General features: G+C 41.6%; 1 protein-coding gene across 3 annotated transcripts in view; it reads left to right on the forward strand.

The window, feature by feature from the left end:
• Window positions 1–23263, forward strand: part of LOC125447222 (transcription intermediary factor 1-beta-like) — a 97477-nt gene that overhangs the window by 35547 nt on the left and 38667 nt on the right. For all 3 annotated transcript variants that reach the window (XM_048521460.2, XM_048521461.2, XM_048521462.2), the window contains exons 2-3: window positions 1366–1481; window positions 16019–16166. In XM_048521460.2, the coding sequence (XP_048377417.2) occupies window positions 1366–1481; window positions 16019–16166 (264 nt within the window). The remainder of the gene's footprint in view (window positions 1–1365; window positions 1482–16018; window positions 16167–23263) is intronic.

Raw genomic sequence — 23263 nt, forward strand, 5'->3', positions numbered from 1 at the left:
GTAAGTTTAGTGTACTTGTGGTTCTTAATGCCCAATAAAGCTGAGTAGAATTGTGAGCTCAGGTTGTGGATCCTGCAAAGAATGAAAAACAGGAAGAGGTCCTTTGCAGGTCTGGGAGAGGGAGGCTCTGAGCTGGGGTAGGCTTGATTGTAGTTCCAGGATTTATTTCAGAATCCCCTTGCCATTCCCTACCTCCATTTCTGAAGAACGGTCGAGATCTGAAACGTCAGCTTTCCTGCACCTCTGATGCTGCTTGGCCTGCTGTGTTCATCCAGCTCTACACCTTGTTATCCCTTTTAAATTCATTTTTTTTTCCCTGAGCGCTGTTAGAATGTAATGTAATGTTCTGTTCAACGGAAGGTAGTGGAGGTTAATCTTTAATTTTACACAGGGTTAAGTTGAATAAAAGTTTTGAAAGTGGAGACAGTTGAAGGCTGGGTGTGCAGACAGTAAGTTGAAGCTGGTATCATAATCGGGTCAGCTGTGACCTTTTGAATGGTGAAACAGGTTTGAAGGGTGAAAAGGCCTTTCCTACTTCTAAGTCCTAGGTTTCGATACCTGTCTAGTATTTGGAATAGAAATGCACAAATCTGAGATCATCTTTGATACACTGATAGCCCATGTCAGGGGCGATATGAATGCAGATTTCTATATGCAGTCCCCAAAGTATTCCTGATCTTAAGGAATCACAGAAACTCCCCAACGAAGGTGTACTTTTGATCACCTGCATTGGAAATCTTTGTACAGTTAGTCATCTAGCTCACGCCAGATACTGATGTGTGAAGACTTTGGGGCAGCTGGGAGCATGGATAGAACATTAAGTTTATAGGGTGATGTGCAAAATTTGAGTAAAACTGAAATCTTTGCTAACACAGAGTAACTTTAATTGCATAATCCCATTTTAAGACAAGGCACAAAAAAATTAAAGACTGCCTACTCTAATTTTAACTTGAGACGTTGTTATGGTTTATTTTTGGACATGGATTTGGCATCTGTGTGGAAAGTATTTAATAAGATATATTAATTCTATACAAAAATACTGCCATTTTTGGGAGCCCTACAGGCTTTTCATGAGTAGGTGAAAAATGCTTGGGACTCGGATGTTTCATGCCAGTAGCTTGACTCCTTGACAAATTAATCTCTTCACTGCTGGGAAAGTTTTAAATTAAACTCAATTGTATCAGAGCTTTCAGTATATTTCAATACATCTGTGTGATGCCTCAGTTAGCTATCTGTTTCTTTGACCATGAGCACATGGCCTTGTGATGCTGACCAGGAATGAATAGGAAAGAGTTCATTTTTAAGCTATTGTATTATGCAAGCCTGTTTTTAAAAAGTGCTGAATTATGTGTCTTTCTTCCTCAGGGCTCATTTGCTGCCCAGTATGCAGGCAGCAATGTTACTTAAAGGACATCATCGAGAATTACTTTCTGAGGGACACTGGTGAATTGGACAGCAGCTCGAACAGGAAAGTTAGCCAGGTAGAGTATACAACTTTATGAAAACTTCCAAAGGCAGTTTCTGTTAGCCTGTAATGCACAGTTCTTCCTTCTGCAACTTTCTAGCTGGCATTATCTAAGTAGCACGGTTGCTGTTACTTCTGGTGCAGACTGAAACTGAGCCAAATAAGCATCCTGTGGAAGAAAGCAAGTAGTAGAGTCTAAAATTTCTTTGCAGCTGTGCAGCTTTGTCTTGATGAGTTCCCTGCATCTGACTCATGGACAGTACAGAAAGAAAGTTTTACCTGGCCAGCTTTACACCTGCCTCAGCGGTAGTGGGAGATATTGAAAACACTGGTTATGATTTTGGAAAGTCAGTGGATTTTAGAACAGTCCAAGTGGATGGGAAGTGAAATAAATATAGAACGGCTATTCAAGAAAAGGAGAGAAAATCAGGATCTGCAGATTACTTCATCTGATATCAGTTTTTCCACTCTTGAAAGCTAGTTGAGCTCATCTTCACTCAGTTTTACAATTCCTTGCAGAGTGAACCGTTACAAACACATACCACATAACTCAGTCACACTGTGTAAGTGTTTTACATGTTTTCAAGTGAAACCCCACTAAAGGCTCACCATCCATATTTGATTGAGCACAACAGCATACAATCAATGGATTCCCTTCCCCTTTAAATGGAACCGTTAATTCGCACCACCAAAATAGTCACATTTTAAAAGCACTTCCATTGTCTGTGCAAAGCATATCATTGCGAGATTGCCCTCTACTAGGAGTCCTAACAATTTCCTTGAACAAACAATTTTTTGTGGAACAGTTGACTAATGCAGCCATCCATTTCACTTTAGAGATTCTTTTCTCTCTAACGTTAGTTTCAAGCCAGCACTTTTCATAGAGTAGCATTGTCCCTAAATGAATGATTATCTTCATTTATATTCATTATATTCAATGGTTATGTTATCTTCAGTTAGCTCCTTGTATAGAATCTTTCACAATATTTGGCGAATAGTATCCAACATGCAGTGCCTCCACAAAGAGTCAACATTTTAACAGCTAGACTACTTACTTTCCTAGCCTTTTGAGTTAATAACATTTTGCTCGTAAATAGTATAAAATGTCACTTAAAATCAACTGCTTCAATGTTCTTTGGGTCACCTGGAAAATAGGAACTTAGAAATATAGGAGCTTAAAGCTGGGTTTTGTTTTGGTTTTACTTTCTTCTTGCTTAACATTCTCAACTTTATGATGTTTCATTTCAGTAAATAACTCCTCTAACATATCAAAGCCAGCATTTAATGTAATGAATGCACAAAAAATCCAAATGACTGATCAGACTTTGCAATTTTTGCTTTTTCAGAAAGGTTGTGATAGAAAAGTGAACATTATTAAGATGGGGTTGACATCTCGGAGTAGTTTTGTTTGTGTCAAGTTATTCCAGACCTTGCTTGCTTGATATCTAATCCAGTACGTTTAAAAGCATCATAAACCTGACTCCCAATTTTAAATTCTAATGTAATATTTTGTTAATAAGAAATTCTGGAGTACCACTCCACAAGAAATTTTCAGCGTGTATTATGAAAGTTACCTTTATGATACCAATAAATCATTGCAGGACCTGGCCTAAGTTCAGTATTTTAAGTAAACTGAGTTCATGAAACAAAAAGCCATGCCATGGAAGCATTATTTGTTTCCTTTTGCATCTGCTCCGTCTCTGGGCAGTTTCAGCAACCCGTTTCTGAAGTGGAGGCGACTTGGTGGCCCAGTGGTTAGCACTGCAGACTTTCAGCGCCAGAGGACCAGAGTTCGCTTCCACCCTCGGGCGACTGTCTGTGTGGAGTTTGCACATTCTCCCTGTGTCTGTGTAGGTTTTCTATGGGTGCTCTGGTTTCCTCCCATAGTCCAAAGATTGCAGGCCAGATTGGCCATGCTAAATTGCCCATAGCGATCAGGGGTGTGTAGATTAGATCGGTTATAGAGGGTGGGCCTAGGTGGGATGCTCCAAGGGTTGGTGTGGAGTTGTTGGGCTGAAGGGCCTGTTTCCACACTGTAGGGATTCTATGATCTGATTCTAAATAATGGGGCTGTTATGACACTGGCTGTACAGTCATGAGAGTGTAGATCAAATGAGCTGAAAATGATTTGAGATTACTTTTCCAGTTGTGGGAATATTTTTAAAGATCTGTACTGAACTTTTAAGAAACCTAGTGATTAGCTTCACTTTAACCTTGTAAATCCTATTTGCAAGAACTTTTAGTTTAGTAAAAGTATACACATGCCAAAGCCAGTCGCCCCCATTTGAATAAATGGTTAACACTCAAGCTATCTGACTTCTGTTGTGGCTGCCTTCCTCCTTTCTGTTATTCTGAACCATTGTACTGTTTTGTCAATTGACTTTTGCGTGATTCTAAGTTCTGACACACTTCTTAAATGTTGTGTCCTTGTGTCTGTGTCTTTATTCTTAGTGTACGCCGTCTGTTGGTCCTTTTTGTGGCGTAAACCTCACTTGCACTTTTGAAATGTAACGTGAGAACATTTTGGAAAGCAAGTTGGACATCTTAGCTGTCATTGATCATCCTGGAGCTCCATTTCTTTTACCACTGGTGACAGTTTCAAGGCACCATCACTATTTTGTTGTTTTTCCCCATGTGTTTCCCATAATCGGGGTGATCTTTTTACTTCCTTGCCTTCTCCATAAATAAATATCCCTGAATTATTTCTGTGCCTCTATGTGTTATTTCTGCTCCATCAGCTCACTTTCATTGTTCACCCATGTCCTTTTAGTCTCTATGGTGGGTCGACCTGACTCTACTCTTGAAACTGTCGCATTTCAAAATCCCATTTGTAAGCTTGCTGTGAACTGCCTTTGAATTGCAGGCCAAGGTCCCCCAAAAGTATTTCCCCATTATTTTAGAAACACAGACAGGAGCAAGAGGAGGCCATTCGGTCCTTTGAGCCTGCTCCGCCATTCTTCATGATCATAGCTGATTGTCCAACTCAGTAGTCTAATCCAGCTTTCTCTCCATAACCTTTGAACCCATTTTCCCCAAGTGCTATGTATAGTCGCCTCTTCAATACCTTCAATGTTCTGGCATCAACTACTTCCTATGATAATGAATTCCACGGCCTCACCACTCTGCATGAAGAAATGTCTTCTAATCTCCATCCTAAATTGTCTACCCTGAATCCTCACACTGTGACCCCCTGGTTCTGGATGCACCCACCATCGGGAACATCCTCCCTACATCTGCCCTTCCCAGTCCTGTTAGAATTTTATCAGTCTCTGAGATCTCCCCTCATTCATTCTGAACTCTAGTGAAAACAATCCCAACACGGTCAATCTCTCGTCATATGTCAGGCCTGCAATCCCTGGAATCAGTTTGGTAAACCTTCGATGCACTCCCTCAAGAGCAAGAGTCTCCTTCCTCAGAAAAGGAGACTAAACCTGCACACATTATTCCAGGTGTGGCCTCACCAAGGCCCTTCATAACCGCAACAACACATCCCTGCACCTATGCTCGAAACCCCTCGCAATGAAGGCTAACATACCATCTCCCTTCTTTATTGCTTGCCGCACCTGCGTGTTTACCTTCCGTGACTGGTGCACACCCCCCTCTCTCAATTTATAGCCATTTAGGTTTAAATTTGCCACCTTGTTTTTGCTTCCGAAGTGAATAATCTTACTTTGCCCAAATTATCCCACATCTACCATTTGATTTGCCCACTCACCCAACCTGTTGAGATTATGCTGAAGGATCTCTGCATCCTCGTCACAGTTCAGCCTTCCACCCAACTTGGTATCATCCGCAAACTTGGAGATGATACATTTTGTTCCCTCTCTTAGCACCCCACTACTGCCTACCAATTTGAAAATGACTCATTAATTCTTACTGTTTTTCTTCCCCTTTGCCAACCAGTTTCCTACCCATCTCAATACACTTGCCCCATCCTGTGCATATTAATCTCTATGTGGGACTTCGTCAAACACTTTCTGAAAGTTCAAATATACTGCACTTACTGGCTCCCCCTTGTCAGCTCTACTAGTTAATCTTCATAGAATTACAACAGAAGCATCAAGCATGATTTGCCTTTCATGAATTCATGCTGACTCTGTCTGATTCTGCCACTGCTTTCTAAGTGCTCTGTTATAAAATTCTTGACATGAAAATTTTCCCCACTACTGATGTTTGGTCCACTGGTCTGTAATTCCCTGTTTTCTCTCAACCTCCCTTTTTGGAGGATGACTAATGTCACTCCAATATTCAGTCAGCAGAGACTGTTTCAGAGTCTAGAATCCTGGAAGATGACCACCAATGCATCCACTATTTCTAGAGTTACTTCCTCAAGTGCTCAGGGATGTAGATTATCAGGCCCTGGGGATTTATCAGCCTTCAATCCCAACAATTTTCCCAGCACCATTTTTCTACTAATATTGATCTCCCTCAGTTCTTCCCCCTCAATAAATCTTGCATCTTCAAACAATTCTGGTATCTTATGTGTGTCCTCTTTTTGAAGACAGAACCAAAGTATGTATTCAGTTCCTCAGCCATTTCTTTGTCCCCTGTTATACATTCCCCGTTTCTGTCTGTAGGGGACGTACATTTGTCTTTACTGATCTCTTTCTCTTCATGTATCTATAGAAACACTTAGCAATAGTCTTTGTGTTCCCTGCAAGCTTACTTTCGTACTCTATTTTCCCCCTTCTTAATCAATCCCCTGGCCTTTTTTTCTGAACTCTTATACTGCTCCCAGTCCTCGGATTTTTTTTTGTCTAATCTGTGTGCTTCTTCCTTGCGTTGGATACTATCTCTTATTTCCTTTGTAAGCCATGGGTTGGCCCTCTTACTCATTTTGCTTTTGCGACTGTTAGGAATAAACAGTTGTCACAGTTTCCCCCATGTGCTCCTTGAATGTTTGCCATTGTCTACCTACTGTCATCCCTTTAAGTAACTCTTGCCAGTCTATCATGGCCAACTCATGCCTCATCCTCATCGTTTCCTTTATTAAGGTTCAGCAACTAGTCTCCGAATCAACAGCGTCACTCACCATCTTGATTTTTAAAAAAATTCTATCATGTTGTGATTGCTCTCCCCAAGAATTCTTGCACATCTCAATTGGCAATGATTCCCTTCTCATTTTGGGGAGCCCCTGTTCTTTTATTGTTCTTTAAAGAGCTACTCAAAAGTAATAATTCTATTTCTGCATTTCAGAAATCAGATCCAGCTTATGAGCTGCTTTTGACATAAATTCAGGTGCTTCCCCATTTTGAGGGAAAACCCCTTTTATTTGTGATGTAGAAATTTCAGATGACAGGTGGATGGATTGAAGGAATATCAGGTCTGTTTCCACCCAAGCAGATACTACTTGTGCCCAGTATACTCCTTTCTCCCTGTTGCCACCAGAATATATGCAAATGAATCCATATACTTGAGAAAACCAGACAAAGAAGGAGAAAATACAACGAAAGGAGAAGAAAGAGGAAATGACAAAATGCAAAAGAAGGAAAGACTGTCATAGCAAATGGCAAAAAATAATGCAGAAATAAGTGAAAAGGTATAATATGTCATGAGCCACTTTGGGAGATTTATGCTGTTGGTGACAGATCAGGACCGAGAGAGAACAACTGGAGATCAGCACTATATCCAGAGCATGTGAACATGACACCAGTTAAAGGGATGATGTGATTCAGTGTGTCAGTGTCACCAGACTGCAGAATGTTGAACTTGAACTCCTTTCCCTCTATGTACTTGTACATACAGGTTGACTGCTTTTGAGGTGGTATTGCAAGCTTCTTGTGAAATACCTTGTTAAATGCATGTTTGGCATATTTCTTTAATATATTTAATACAAATTGATTACCTCAATTAGTCCTGAAACTGATGCTTATTGTCAGCCTTCTTAAGCAGCAAACTCTTTTTGGTAGACATCCCAGGAATGAGAGTTTGTTTAGGTCAAGTTTGATTTAAAACATTGTGTTATTGGTTCCTTTTTGTAAAGTATAGGAATAAATATTTTCATGCTAAAATCTATTGTTTGTCCAGTACAAACACAAATGTAACTATTCCACAGATGCGGCCCGACTGATGACAAACTTGAGCTGTAAGATTATATTTAATAAAACTCCATTTGAAATATCTGTGTATTGTTCTTTTTGATATTTACATGCCCCACAGAACAGGGCATAATGTTGAAGTTTGTTTCCCATGTGGCAGATGGGTTGAGTGGCTTCCTTCTGTGCTGTATGATTTTGAGACTTTTTTCCAGAATACATCTGAGCACTTAAGGGTTATTTTCCTTTGGAAGCTTTGACTCCAGACCTGTGGATTGAGCTGAGACACCTTAATTGTTGTCACACTTGAGTGTTGGATGGGACAAAAGATGAACCGCATGACCTGCGTTATCAGGCAAATTACTGAAATTGCAGCCAAGCCAGACAAGCTGAATTCAGTATTGTAGCTGTGGGGCAGGTTGGGATAATGAATTTTGAGTTGCGGTTTTCATTGTTCAGCTTTGTATTTATTTGACAGCAGTAAGTTCTCAATGGACTTTGCTGCTTGTCTTCTGACCAGACAAGAGTGCTGCTTGAAGTGAACTACAGCTCCTCTGGGAAAGTCAATGCAGTTTGACCTGAAATGAGAGGCTGTACTCTAGTTGAATGCTTCAAATGTTTTTGACCCCTCCAGAGGCTCACTGGTTCAGACAGTACGTAGACGCCCCAAACTGATTGGGAAATCATCCAAATTTCTGCTGTAAACTTCAAGAAATTGCAAGCAAGGAAATGGACCTCCTTTGTGACACTTGGCACAAAATGCATTCTGAAGCTTTAACTTCCATTGAAGTTCCATGCTAGGCAGCACAGCAGCACAGTGGTTGGTACTGCTGCCTCACAGTGCCAGCGATCCTGGTTCAATTCCAGCCATAGGTGACTGTGTAGAGTTTGCACATTCTCCCCATGTCTGCATGGGTTTCCCCTGGGTGCTCCAGTTTCCTCCTCCAGACTAAAGGTGCGCAGGTTAGATGGATTGCCCATGCTAAATTGCCCATAGTGTCCAGAGATGTGCGGGTAAGATGAATTAGCCATGGCAAATGTGGGGCTTATGGCAATAGGATGGGGTGGGAGATTTGGGTGGGATGCTTTTTGGATGGTTGATGCAGACTCAATGAGCCAATGGCCTCTACCTGCATGATAGGGATTCTATGATTTCAAGTTTCCTTTCAGTATAAAAAGTATGAGTCCAAACAATCCAGCCGAACCACATCGAAAAACAGGAAATGATTTGTTATAACAAGGTGTGGAGCTGGATGAACACAGCAGGCTAAGTAGTATCTTAGGATGAGGAAAGCTGACGTCTCGGGCCTAGGCCCGAGACGTCAGCTTTCCCGCTCCTGAGATGCTGCTTGGCCTGCTGTGTTCATCCAGCTCCACACCTTGTTATCTCAAATTCTCTAGCATCTGCAGCTCCTATTATCTCTGAGGGAATGATTTGTTGCCGAGGCTTTTGCCATTGGTTCTGCAAATGGCACAGAAACCAATAGTCATGCTAATCTGTAACCAGGTGTGCATGTCACAAAATCTACTACAGTCTTCTGGTTGGGAAAGACTTGTCTGTAAACAAGGCTCTCACGACACTGATATAAACAGGAATAAAGAACAGATTTGGCAATATTGTAAAACGACCTGCTTCTCCAAATTTTATTTGACCCCAATTCAATAATTTAGCAAGCTGTGACAAAGCATGGTGGTAGTCAGCTGATTTTCTACCATTCTTATAATACTAAAGGTTCCATTCCATGCAAACTTCGTAGTTAGATCATACTAGCAAACTAACATTCTAAGTTGGCTGTGCTATTAATGCCTTGCCATTAATACTTTTATTTCATTAATATGTTTTTAAAAAGTGTATATTGTGCTGTCTCTTGAATGAGATCTTAAACTAAGACCTGTGTAAAGGATCGCTTGTAACTGTACTAGAGAAAAACAAATGATCTGACCATATTTAGTGCAATTCATGGGATCTTACTATGTAGCGATGGGGTCCTTGATTGCAACAAGGTTGTAGTAATAATTTCATTGGAGTAGCAATGTAGAACATCTGGCTAACACTCTCTGTGGACATGGGTTTGTGTCCACTCTTGCAGGCAGGTTGAGGGGAAGCATTGGCGTGCTGGAGCTGTCACTGGATTTGTAGTCCAGAAACCCAGGTGAACATTCTGGGGACATAGGTTTGAATCCTCAAACGGCGTGTGGTGAAACTTACATTTAAAAAAAAACTCAGAATTAAAAGTTAGACGAATTACAACCATGTAAACACTGATTGTGAAAACCTAGCTAATTTTAGCAAAGAAAGTCCACCACCTGAACCTGACTTGGCTGACGTCACAGCCAAGTGACCCACAGCAATGTGGATGACTCCTTACTATCCTCTGGGCAATTAAGGATTGGCAGTAAACTAGCCTGCAATTCCCATATCCCTTGAATGAATGTAAAAAGAACTCAGAGATTGAGAAGGGCACAGTGGAAACCCAATGCTTTTTCTTAGTTTGGTGAACCCCAGAGCAACAGTGTTTAAGAGAGTATTGAACCCACTGAAGATGTTGTGAAGGTTGTGCTAAACCAGTTTGCAGATACTTTCTAATTAACCTCTACAAGGATATTATGACACACCTCTGGAGCATGGGATTTGAACCTGGGCCTCCTGGTTCAGAGCTAGGGACGCTACCACTATGACATAGAAAACACTTACAGCATGTTTCAATGCTGAATCTAAAATTCTGTTTGCTTCTTTCCCTGTGCCATTTAAAACCAATAATGTGGAGTTTCAGTTAATTCAGCTTAATGGGAAACACCAAACTCCCTGTGACCCAGCAACCAATTGGTTGTGAAGAAATGACTCAATGATTAGGATTTCTTTTTACTGGAACGTTTTTTTTTTGCTGATCTTGATGCAAGTTCCACTGTAACCTGAAGAATTTTGATGCGTACCCTTTCTTCCATGTCTGTCGGTTCATCTGTTTTACCGGAAGCAATCAGTGTGTCACAACTTGTTCATGTGGTATCATAGCTAATGGGAACTGCAGATGCTGGAGAATCCAAGATTACAAAGTGTGGGGCTGGATGAACCCAGCAGGTCAAGCAGCATCTTTTTGATGAAGGGTCTAGGCCCGAAACGTCAGCTATTGTGCTCCTGAGATGCTGCTTGGTCTGCTGTGTTCATCCAGCCCCGCACTTTGTTACCATGTGGTATCATATTTGGTGGAAAGCTGACCATACTTGTCCTAATTGGGTTTCCAGCCTAGGACAATTTAGTTTCATGTCCTGAAAATGATCCAGGTGATGACTTTTATGATCAAAATGGGGCATGTTTCTAGACGTCCATCATTTCAACAGCACGAGTATTGTTTTCTTGAAGGATCTGTTGCAGTTTAAATAAATTATGCCTCTCAAGTGTTTGATTTTACTGCCAACTGTGGTTCCCATTTGAAGTTCACTTGAGGACTTGAGCACAAAAATCTGTGTTGACAGTGTGGTGCAGTACAGAGTGGGTGCTGCACTGTTGGATCTTTTGAATTATACATTAAGGGATCTTGCTCGCCTCTTCAGGTAGGTGTAAAAGGTCTCCTGGTACTCTCTGGAAGAGGTGGTGTGGAAATTACTCCCGGTTCCCCACATGTATGGAAACTTGTCCATGCGACCAATGATTGGGCAAATGATTGGTCCTATTTGCTTGTGTTTGGCCTGTATCCCTCTAAACCTTTCCTATCTATGTACCTATTCAAATACCTTTTAAATGCTGTAATTATACCCATCTCTGTTGCTGGTCTGCCAGATCATTCCATATGTGAGCCACCCTCATTATGAAAAGTTGTCCCTCAGGTCCATTTTAAATCTTACCCTCTCACTTTAAACCGATGCTGTCTAGCTTTGGACTCCTCTACCCCAAAGAAAAGATCTTGGCTGTTCGCCCTATCTATGTCCTCATGATTTTATAAACCTCTAAAGTCACCCCTCAACTTTCTATGCTCTCGGGAAAGAACTCAGCCTTTCCAGCCTTTCCTTAGAACTTGAACCTTCCAGCCTCCGGAGCATTCTTGTAAATATATTTTTGCACTCTTTCCAGTTTAATTATGTCCTTCCTCTCGCAGGGTGACCAAAATTGTACGCAGAACTCCAAATGTGGCCTCACCAATGTCTTGTTAAGCAGTAGTATAACATCCTACTCCTGTATTCAGTGCACTGACTGATGAAGGCAAGCGTGCGAAATGCTGACTTTACCACCCTTGTCTACTTGTGATGTCACTTTCAAAGCACTGTGAGCCTGCACCCTGGGTCTCTTTGTTTGACAACACTCCCCAAGGCCCTACCATTAACTGTGTAAGTCCTTCCCTGGTTTGTCTCGCCAAAATGCAACACCTCACATTTATCCAAATTAAACTCCTCCAGCCATTCCTCGGCACATTGGCCCAGTTCACTGTTCGCTATATCATGAATTTTGGTATCATCTGTAAATTTACTAACCACACCCACTGTATTCTTGTCCACATCATTTTATATAAATGATAGACAAAAGTGGACGCAGCACCAATCTTTGTGGTACATTTCTCCCAAAACCAATATCACTGAAACTGTTTTGAAGATAATAGGAACTGCTGATGCTGGAGAATCTGAGATAACAAGGTGTAGAGCTAGATGAACACAGGGCAAGTAGCATCAGAGGAGCAGGAAAGCTGATGTTTCAGGCCTAGACCCCCCTTCATTTTCTGAAGAAGAGTCTAGGCCTGAAACGCCAGCTTTCCTGCTCCTCTGATGCTGCTTGGCCTGCTGTATTCACCCATCTCCACACCATGTTATCTCACTCAAACTGTTGATCAAGTTGCTTTTTGTAGGAAATGACTGTGCTCAAATTGACATCTTTTCTGCATTAGACAAGTGACTACACTTCAATAGTCACTACTCTCCAATGTAAGTGTTAAATGCTGTTGAGCTAGAAAAGTCTAACCTTGGTTCCTCCATGTAAATGCTAAATTAACCACCAAAGACATGCATTAATTGCAGTTCGTGGTCATTGTTGTGCCTTGCCCACACTGCACCTGATTTCCAAACACTTTTGACAGGTTTAATTCTGCATTCTAGAAGCCCATCCTGTATTTGAATTTCAAACATTTCACTTCTGATGTATATGGAAGGATGGTTTCTGGAATTTCTTGAACAGTTTCCATACCTTCACAATTGCACCTGTCAATAGGCCACCATTGTCTGGTTCATCCAGCTGTATTAGCTCAGCTTTTACAAACTATGGTGGAGTGTTTAGCAACAAAAAGACTGCCACTAGGCCTAATCTGATGGTTGTCTTCATACTCCTGTACTGCAGTGAGACTTGGATTGTGTATCTGTGTGAAGCAAATGTGAGAGAAGTTCCATTGGCAGTTCCTCTGTCATATCCTCCAGAATCAATGGGAGGGCCTTTGAATAATCACTAGTATTTTCTTGAAGCCAGCTGAGAGAACATTCCTATGAAGCCAACTTCAGTGGACTGGATATAGTATCTGCATCACCAATATGTCTCCAAACCCCACCACCACCACCACACAAGCACACGCACACACACCCCAGTCTGGGGGAGGACTGCGAATATATTTGAAAGATGCTCTGAAAGCTCTCCTTCAAATGTTGGTAGTATTGCCTTTCATGACAGTGAGAAGAATGCTGTCATTTGTTCAGAATAGCAACAATTTGTCCATAATCAGGCATCAAGCTTTGGGTGCCAATGTCTTAATATTGAGCCGAAGCAATATCATTATTGGAGCTACTTTTTAAGTCTGCATTGAAAACAAGTTGCCTTCTGTTATTTTGATATTCGGGCCGAGATCAGTCTCTGCCTTCAGAGATTTTTAAACTTTTTCCAGGAACATGAGCCTCTGCATTAAATTGGTCATTCCAGTTAAACTGAGCAGTGCCATTAGATTAGCTGTGCCACAAGAGCTCTGTAACTATCTAAATGTTGATATTTTCTGGCTAACCTGTTCAGAGGTATTATTGCACATCACTGGAGTGGGTGGCACTCGAATGTGGGCTTCCTGGCTCAGAGGTGGGGGCACTACCACTGCACAACAAGAATGCTCAGCTATCTAAATGTATCATTGTTTGGAAGATTTTGAACATGTGGTAAAAGTAAATCCCATTTACTTCCAAAAACCACAGTTAACCAAAATCCAGATGAGTTTTCTGTCTTCATCAAATTTGTATATTTGATTTAACTGCCATTCAATTCAGTCCTGTGAGGCCTTCCCCCACAACCAGTCAGCTGAGTTCTGATTTCCTAGGTCCTTTAGTAATCTGCAGTGTTCCAAATCCTGGCCTGGAAGCTATCGCAAACTGAAGCCCTTACCCTGAGGCAATTTATTTATTTGCCTGCTCTGAATAAACACCTTTTTCTAGGGGAAGCCGTGCTTACACAGGTCTCCTTTGAATTAAACTCAGCTTTTAACAATTCCAAAAATTACTGCTAACTTTGGCCAAGTTAACAGATTGGTGTAATTTCCTTCTCCTGTCGTTAAACCCTACAATTTAAACAAAAATCCACTAACATTGCAGGACACCTTTTGGTCACCTGCTGTCTGACACAAATTGGTTTAAAGTCAAGGTTCTGAAAAGACTGACCTAGTTAATAATTTATCCTTTCTATTAAAATAGAGGAAACTCATACATGCACTCGCTTAAAATCCCAACTGTCCCGTGCAACACTCACATCTTCCATCATACTGTTTAAAAGCTGTAAAGCGTCTTATCAGTTGATGAGGTGCTGTTCCTTGAGCGGAGACTGAGCTTCATCAGAACTCTGCAGGAAGTGTTCCATCATCTGCCATGTGTTACATCTGAGGCAGGAGAAGTGTGCTGTCACTCTAGTCCCAGTATACTTCTGGTCACTAAACTGAACAAAAATACTTTTTCCTTGCCTGTATCAGATTCTAAACAAGAAGATTGCATCAAACAACTTACTTAAATACAGTAATTGGTTTACTATTGAAACTTCTTGGATGGTGATGCAATAATTGGTTTACATACAGGTCCAAATTATTATAGAAGTGTAAATGTAGATTGCTGTAATTGACCTCAAGGGAGAATATGCACACAGACATTCTCTGGGAAAAGAGGGCATAATCTTTCCAAATAAATCAGCTTGAATGTCCTTTTTTTTTTGAGAAAAGCTTTGGCAGATAGTTTATTCTTGAAGATGACAGCGTAGTGTGTAAAATGGTGCTTCCTACTTTTTGCCATGTGACACTGTTTCGATGCTAGTAAGTTGCTACAGTTGCAGAATTGTGATGGAATAGGGGTAGCCCTGTGAGGGGCTTCACTCCTATGGGAATGAGCAGGATATCTGTGTGGTAGTGGGTCAGAAACCTCTTGGAGCAGCAGGTGTGGGAGGAAGTGGTTTAATCAACATTTTATAAAGCAACCAACCTTCCTATTAGGATTTTCAAGACAGAATTTAGGCCTCCAGAATGGGGCAATAGGTCACACACTCTATTTAAAATAAAACACTCATGATTTAAAAGTGCCACGTAGCTGTTAACAGTTGAGGCTACACAGCAGCCGTCGCTGCCCCAAAATTCAACTTGCTGGTCCCAAAGAGATGAGGGATCCATGATTTGGGAAGCCCTGTCATAGTGTGTTCTAATACTTGTGACCTTACCAATTGTCCACAGTTGTCTCTGAAATCTCGCAGATGCAGCTTGCTGAGGAAATGCAAGCTTGAGAGATTCCTTCAATCATCTTTTGAGAGAGTAAATGATTTTCACCTTGAGTCCAGCAATAGGGTTTTATTTTCAGAAATGGGAGTAATCAGCTGGGTGGCTTGTTCTTAGACTGTGTTCCAACTGATAAAAACAAGAACATCTCCAAATCAGTCAGTGCTCAAAAACAGTCCCAGCACACTTTATAGTAAAGCAAACAATTATCATTAGTCGTGTGATTTCAATGAAGACATTTCAAAAATACCAGCAAGCCCCTGGGTTATGAGTAGGTTCTGTCTTGAGTACATTTGTAAGTGTAGTTGTACATGAGTTAACACAGCACAGTGCAGTACCACATAAGTTAGTTGAACAGGAAAATGCATGTTGGATCTTTAAAATTAACAATAGAGGATCTTTTTTCTAAGTTGCCATTCGTAAATTGGAGATTGCCTTCAATCTTCAATAGCCGCAGTGGATTTTCAATGACATTTTTTAAAGAAACCACTCTAAGTATTGAATCCATTTTTCTTGATTCACAACTGAAATCCTCCAAGAAATATTAAGTAAACAGTGTCTTTGTAACAAATACTTCCCATATTGTAGAGGTGGTTGTTTTCATTAAAATAACTAGATATTCCGGCTGTTTTATAAGCCATGTAATAGTGTGAGCATTTGCCAAAGCATTCAGTCTTCTAAGTATATCACAACTCTGAAAACCGAAAGACCAGTTTTCGAGAAGCTATTCTTTAGTGAGATTAAGGAACTTTGCCAGTACGGTAAGCTGTCATGCTGTGAACTGACTTTTGCCTCCTTGGTTCCCTTTCTTCCCCAAGGTGTGTACCAGCTGTGAAGATAACGCCGTGTCCTCCAGCTTTTGTGTTGAGTGTGCTGAATGGCTGTGCGATGCCTGTGTTGAGGCTCACCAGAGAGTGAAATTCACAAAGGACCACACTATGAGCAAGAAGAATCCAGGGCTCACAGGTACTGACTTTTAAAAATTTTGTCCACATGTTTCAACACATGCACAGGTGTACTTTTATAGGAGTGTATGAGTGAGTCAGCCTTTGGAGTTAGTGATCAAAAGTTTTCATGCCCTTTTGAAAATTGTGACTTTCAGTGCTTTACAGCCATTGTGGACCTGATCATGTTTTGAGCTGTTAGCACAGACTGAGAATCTTGGCACTTTATCCCAATTGAGCAGGTCTTCACAGCTAACTCCAATCTTATTCATGTACCTTCCAACAAGGATAGTTTTAAATGAATGAGACCAAGAACCATGGGTGACAGCGATTCTCTTTGGCTTGAGGGTACTAAGAACAGTTGTAGTATCTCCACTGATTTCCAGATAAGGATCTTCAATAAACATCAAAACTTCAATCAGAATGTTCCTCGCTCATCAAAACTCTAGTGAGAGCAAGCCCATGGTGTCCAATCTTTCCTTATAATCTAGTGAAACTCTACAGAACCACCTCCAATGCATGTACATCCTCCCTTAAAAATGAAGACCAAAATTGCATACAGTACTTGAGATGTGATCTTACTTGTGCTCTGTGTAACTGAAGCCGAACATACTTACTTTTGTGTTCAGTTCAGTTCGTAATAAAGGATAGCATTCCGTTAGTTGCCTTAATCATTTGCTAAAGCTGCATGCTATTTTTTTTAAACTCCTACACCAGAGCATCTAGATTATTTGGCACCTCAAAATTGTTCACTTGTTTGTGAAATTCTTAGTCAAAAGTTTAAAACCCTGAATTTAAAAAAATTCCAGATCTTCAGTTTTAACATAAAATTCCCATTAAATCCCATTCTTTTAGTCATGTACATTATGGATAGACTGTGGTAACTCACCAAGATGTCACCAATGATCCTCCTAAATGGTCATCCCTCACTGCCTAGAGTGTAAAGGTAACAGATGCATTGGTACACCACTTCTAGGTTGGATACCATCCTGACTTAGACATGTATTAACCATTTCGACATTGCCTCAGAGCCAATGTTCTCGAACAACCTGGTGGCAACATGGAAGCATTTTCACCGCCTGGTTTGCCGTGGTCCTTGAAGGTGGCTCATCATGACCACCTCATGGGCTGTGAATGCTTGTCTTGTCGGTGTTGCCCACCTTCTGAGAATAACTTAAACAAAATGCCACCTGGTGCACCAGTTTCTTTCAGTTCTCTTAGAAGGGTGACAATTAAGACTGGCTGTGTACCTGTGAAATTTTAAAACTAGTCGTTTCACCTGCGAAAAGCATGGAATTGTAGAATTCATGAATATATATGAACTGTGAGTTGTGCTTGGAGAGAAAATGTTCTGAACTACATTATCACTGAGGTGAAATTCTGCTGTGTGGTAGAATTAACTGATCTTTGCAGACAGTAGGGAAAGAACATAGTTTTAGTTAGGCAATGTATGTACACGCTCTGCGCTCATTTCAACATAAGAAAATGCAGGGCAGCCATTTTATGCTTCATATCTCAGGGGAATGCTTTTACCAATCGGTGTCAATCTACTTGGTTTAACATCTACACAAAGGTTCGTAGCCATCATTAATTGCTGTCCTCCATGGCAACACATTACCAGCTAACCAGCCAGGATTCTCCCTTCATATTGTGTGAATGTTCTTTTCCCTTTGTTTTGGTATTTCTGTCAAATTGTCCAGATGACTGCAAAATGAGTGCTTGATTTGCATTACTGTCAGGTTATTTACCTGACATCAGGTTCTAGTCCAACAGGTTTGTTTGAAATCCCAAGCTTTCAGAGTGCTGCTCCTTCTTCACCTGAAGTACAATGGAATCTTGATCAGATGGGCCAATGAGCTGAGGAGTAGCTGATGGAATTTAATTTAGATAAATGTGAGGCGCTGCATTTTGGAAAGGGAAATCAGGGCAGGGCTTATACACTTAACAATAAGGCCCTGGGGAGCGTTGCTGAACAAAGAGACCTTGGAGTGCAGGTTCATAGTTCCTTGAAAGTGGAGTCACAGGTAGATAGGATCGTGAAGAAAGCATTTGGTATGCTTGCCTTTATTGGATAGTGCATTGAGTGTAGGAGTTTGGGGGTAATGTTGCAACCGTACAGGACATTTTGGAATACTGTGCGCAATTTTGGTGGTCTTGCTATAGAAAGGCTGTTGTCTACCTTGAAAGTGGTCAGAAAAGATTTATGAGAATTTTGCCAAGTTTGGAAGGTTTAAGGTATAGCAAGAGGCTGAATAAGCTAGAACTATTTTCCCTGGAGCATTTGAGATTGAGGGGTGATATTATAGAGCTTTATAAAATCATGAAGGGAATGGATAGGATAAATAGACAAGGTTTTTGACTGGGGTGGGGGAGTCAAACACTAGAGGGTATAAGTTTAAGGTAAGAGGGGAAAGATTTAAAAGGGACCTAAAGGGCAGCTTTTCCACCAAAGCGGTGGTGTGTGTTTGTGGAATAAGCTGCCAGAGGAAGTGGTGGAGACTGGTACAATTACAACATTTAAAAGGCATCTGGATGGGTAAATGAGTAGAAAATGTTTAAGGGGGATATGGGCCAAGTGCTGGCAAATGGGACTAGATTTATTAGAGTATCTGGTCGGCATGGACAGGTTGGACTGAAGGGTCTGTTCCTGTGCTGTACGTCTCTGTGCCTCAATGGCGGTGATACCATCTTTTGAATGAAATGTTAAACTGAGTCCTCATCCACTCCATCAGATCGATGTAAAAGATTCTATAACACTGCTTGGAAGAAGAGCAGAGAAGTTCTGCACTATCCTGGCAATATGTATCTACCATTCCACACTTAAAATGAATGGATAATCCAGTTATTATCACATTGTTTGTCAGACCTTGCTGTACACCAATTGCCTGCCACGTTTCCTACATCGCAGATTCGACTATACTTGAAAATAATATCATTAATCATATTAGCACTTTGGGCCATCCTGAAGTTGTGAAAGGTACCTGGAGATCAGTCAGATTAAAAACCAAACAGTGCAGTTTCATAGCTGACCTTGGGAATTCTGTTTATCAATACTACGCACTGCAGCTGGGAGTGAAAAGTTATCATTTCAGAGCCTGATCAGTCTGATTTTCAGATTTATGAAGGTTATACATCGTAATTTTTTTTTGTAAATCCATAATAGTGAGTAGGGTGAGGGTTTTTAAAATGTTTTACTGAGATCTGCTTCTTGATTTAAATTTGAACTTAATACCTATCTTTTATATTACCTTAGGGCAGTATTTTTGAGCAGTAATACTGTGGTCACACTGCATTTTGGGGAAGTGTGTTGTGTTTGTTCTTTGAGCATTCTCTGGGCCTGCAGATTGCTTAAGAGGCAAGGATAGCTTTTGGTAGAGTGATGTGCTCTATCTGGCATATGTGGGAGATCAGGGAGAATTTCAGTGTTCCTGGACATTATCTTGGACACCCTACAATGTGGAAGCACTGGCCCATCAAGTCCTCACCGACCCTCTGAAGTACATCCCGTCCAGACTCTTTCCCCTATCCTGTTCTTGTAACCCTGCATTTCCTGTAGCTAATCCACCTAGTGTGCACATCCCTGTACACTATGGGTAATTTAGCATGGCCAATCCACCTAACCTGCCTATCTTTGAACTGTGGGAGGAAACCAGAGCACCTGGAGGAAACCCATGCAGACATGGGGAGAATGTGTAAACTCCACACAAACAGTCACCCGGGGAATTGACCTGGGTCACCCGAAGGTTGCAGGAACAGCAACTTGTATTCCGCTTGGGAACCCTGCAGCCCAATGGTATCAATGTGGATTTAAATGTGCGCTTCAAAATCTCCCCTCCCCCCACCACATCTCAAAACCCGCCTCCCTAATCTGTTCTTCCTCTCTCCCTATTTATTTCAGAACCCTCTTCCCCTCCCCCATTTCTGATGAAGGGTCTCAGCCTGAAACGTCAGCTTTCCTGCCTCCTAAGATGCTGCTTGGCCTGCTGTGTTCATCCAGCTCCACATCTTGTTATCTTGGATTCCCCAGCATCTGCAGTTCGTATTATCTCGGGATTCATGTAGTTAATGGTAGGCCCCTGGGGAGTTTTGTCTAACAAAGAGACCTAGGGGGTGCAGGTGAATAGTTGCTGTGAAACCTGAAAGTGGCGTCACAGGTAGACAGGGTGGTGAAGATGATGTTTGGCATGCTTGCCCTTATTGGTCACTGCATTGAGCTTCGGACTTGGCTCATGTCGCAGTAGTGCAAAATGTGGGTGAGGCCATTTTTGGAATACTGTGTTCAGTACTTACCTCCCTGCTATATCCAAGATATTGTTAAACTTGAAAGTATTCCGAGAAGATTTACAAGGATGTTGCCAGGGTTGGAAGATTTGAGCTACAGAGAGACGCTGAATTGGCTGGGTTTTGTTTTTCCTGGAGCATCAGAAGTTGAGTGACTTTGTAGAGGCTTATAAAATGGTGATGGGTATGGGTAGAATGAATAGCCAAGGTCTTTTTCCCAGGGTAGGGGAGCCCATACCTAGAGGTTATAAGTTTAAGAAGAGAGAGGAAAGATTTAAAAGGGTCCTGAGGGGTGACTTTTTCACGTAAAGGATGGTGCATGTATATGACGAGCTGCCAGAGGAAGTGGAAGAGGCGGGCACAGTTGCAACATTTAAAAGGCATCTGGATGGATACGTGGAAAGGAAGGGATATGGGCCAAATGCTGGCAAATGGAACCTGATCAGTTTAGGACATCTGGTCGGCATTGATAAGTTGGACTGATGGGTCTGTTTCCGTTCTGTATAACTCTGATTCTGTGTTTGAGTTATTTTATTTCCTGTTTCCTGTAATAAATCTGAAACTAGCTTATTAGGTAATAAGCATGTAAAATCTCTGTCATATCTTAAACCAAACAAAAGGAGCAGTGATTGTTTGACACCACACGTTGACTCCTTTGAAGGGAGGAGGGGATCAATTGAATCAGGGAATGTGAGAATCATGAGTTGGTTAGTGTCCAATGGGCCACAACTTGCCAAGGGTGGAGAATGTACCCAACATGTTTTCAAGGATAACCGGTTACTGCACCCAAAGTGGTGCTACTTTGAGACTAGATGGGGTGTTTGTATCTTGTCCTGTATCTGTCAAGAACCTCAACACCGTCCAGCACAAAATAACCTGTTTGACTGCCACTTCATCCACCACCTTCGTTGACCCCTTTCACCTGTGATTCAATGGCAGCAGAATGTACCAACGACAAGGTGCACTTTAGCAACTTAGCAAGGCCCTTTCAACAACACCTTCTGACCCTGTGATTCCTGTCACCTAAAAGGTCAAGGGAATAGACTCGTGGAGTTGCCACCTCCTGCAAGATCTCCTCCAAGCAGTACACCGCTCTGACTTGGAACTGTATTGCCACTCCTTCACTGTCACTGGATCACTGAATGCAAGCACTCCCTTCCTAACAGCACTGTGTGTACATCTACACCACGTGGACTGCAGCGATTCAAGACAATGACTCATGCATCATCTTCCCAAAGACATTAAGTGATGGGCAATAATTGCTGGCCTAGCCAGCTTATGTCCACATTCTGTGATAGAATGACTTCAAAGAAAAATCAGTAGGGCAGGTTTGAGGGCTTCAACAACCCGCTTCTGTTCTTATTTCTTTTGTTCTTTTGATTGTTAACTGTCCTCTGAAATAGATTCAAGTTCAAGGGCAGTTAGGGATGGGCAACAAATACACGTCCAACTGGTGATGCCCACCTCTCATGAATGGGGAAAAAAAAATCAATGGCCGTATGCTGTCCTTAGTTCCTTTCGGCAAGGCGTGCACACTGCTGCAGAGGTTTTGGTTCTTTTGTGATCCTCTTGTTTCAAATTGCTAGCTTCAACCTCGGCAGCTGGGAACTGATCAATAGATCAGTTCATAGGGTCAGGCACTTATGCACTTAAACAGAGAGTGGTCCTCGTTTCTGCGTAGCCTTGGGAAAGTACTCAAATACTTATGTTTTACTGTGTCATCCAAGGAGCTAGGATGGTGCTATGCAGGCTTGTTAGCCTGCTGTGAGCATTTATTGTGATGTAAAGTTGAGCTTGTCAAGAAGGCTTTTTTTTTCTTGGCAGGTTTTGTTTTATTTGCCCCTCTTTTGAAACTGTTGATGCCTTTGAGTTTGTATTTCACGTTATTTTTAAGATTCACTTTACAGTTATCAAGAATAAGATGAGCATTAACATTATCCCTCTTTATTCTGGTTAATGTCCAGTTACCTATCAAATTATGCCTTCTTTCATTGAGTTGACCCCACAACAGAGCAACAGAGACGCAGAAGCTGCTGGAGAGCTGATTCAGCACATCTGTCTCATCTCCTGTACCATTAAATTTTTCCTGTTTCGAGCTAGCTTTATGGTGCAGATTTGGAGAAGTAAAACAGTTCACTACATGTATACAACTCATAATCTAACAGCCATAATTAATGACAAACAATGGTCACAGACTCCACAAAACACATTAAATAGCAGATGTAGTCAAGCCCAAGCCCACGGATTTGTCAGTGAAGTACACCTCATAATAGTAACGCAGTTGGTCATGCGATTTCATTCAACTTTTGTCTCCTTTACAAGAGCTTCCATTTCTTTGCTTTTGATGATTTACCCTTTGAACTTGTTGAGTTCTGTCACCGGCTGCCTCAATGACTGCTAGGTCACTCTTTTGCCTTGGGGCTGCATTTGGTGGCACCGCAGCTCAGTGGTTAGCACTGCTGCCTCACAGCTCCGGGGGCCTGGCTTGGATTCCACCTGGGGTGACTGTCGGTGTGGAGTTTGCACATTCTGCCTGTGTCTGTGTGGCTTTCCTCTGGGTGCTCTGGTTTCCTCCCACAATTTAAAGATGTGCAGGCTAGTAAGATTGGCCATGCTAAATTGCCCATAGTGTTCAGGGATGTATAGATTAGGTGGGCTATAGTGGGATGGATCTGGGTGGGATGTTCTGAAGGTTGGTGTGGATTTGTTGGGCCGGAGGACCTGTTTCCACACTGAAGGGATTCTGTGGACTGGATTCTTGAGGCTGGACTCCTCCTGCCACTGGTTACAGTCCCAGGTCTTTCACTAGTTTTTTACTCTTCAATGAACTGGAATTTT

Source organism: Stegostoma tigrinum, chromosome 38 (assembly GCF_030684315.1).
Source record: "Stegostoma tigrinum isolate sSteTig4 chromosome 38, sSteTig4.hap1, whole genome shotgun sequence".
NCBI classification, from domain to species: domain Eukaryota; kingdom Metazoa; phylum Chordata; class Chondrichthyes; order Orectolobiformes; family Stegostomatidae; genus Stegostoma; species Stegostoma tigrinum.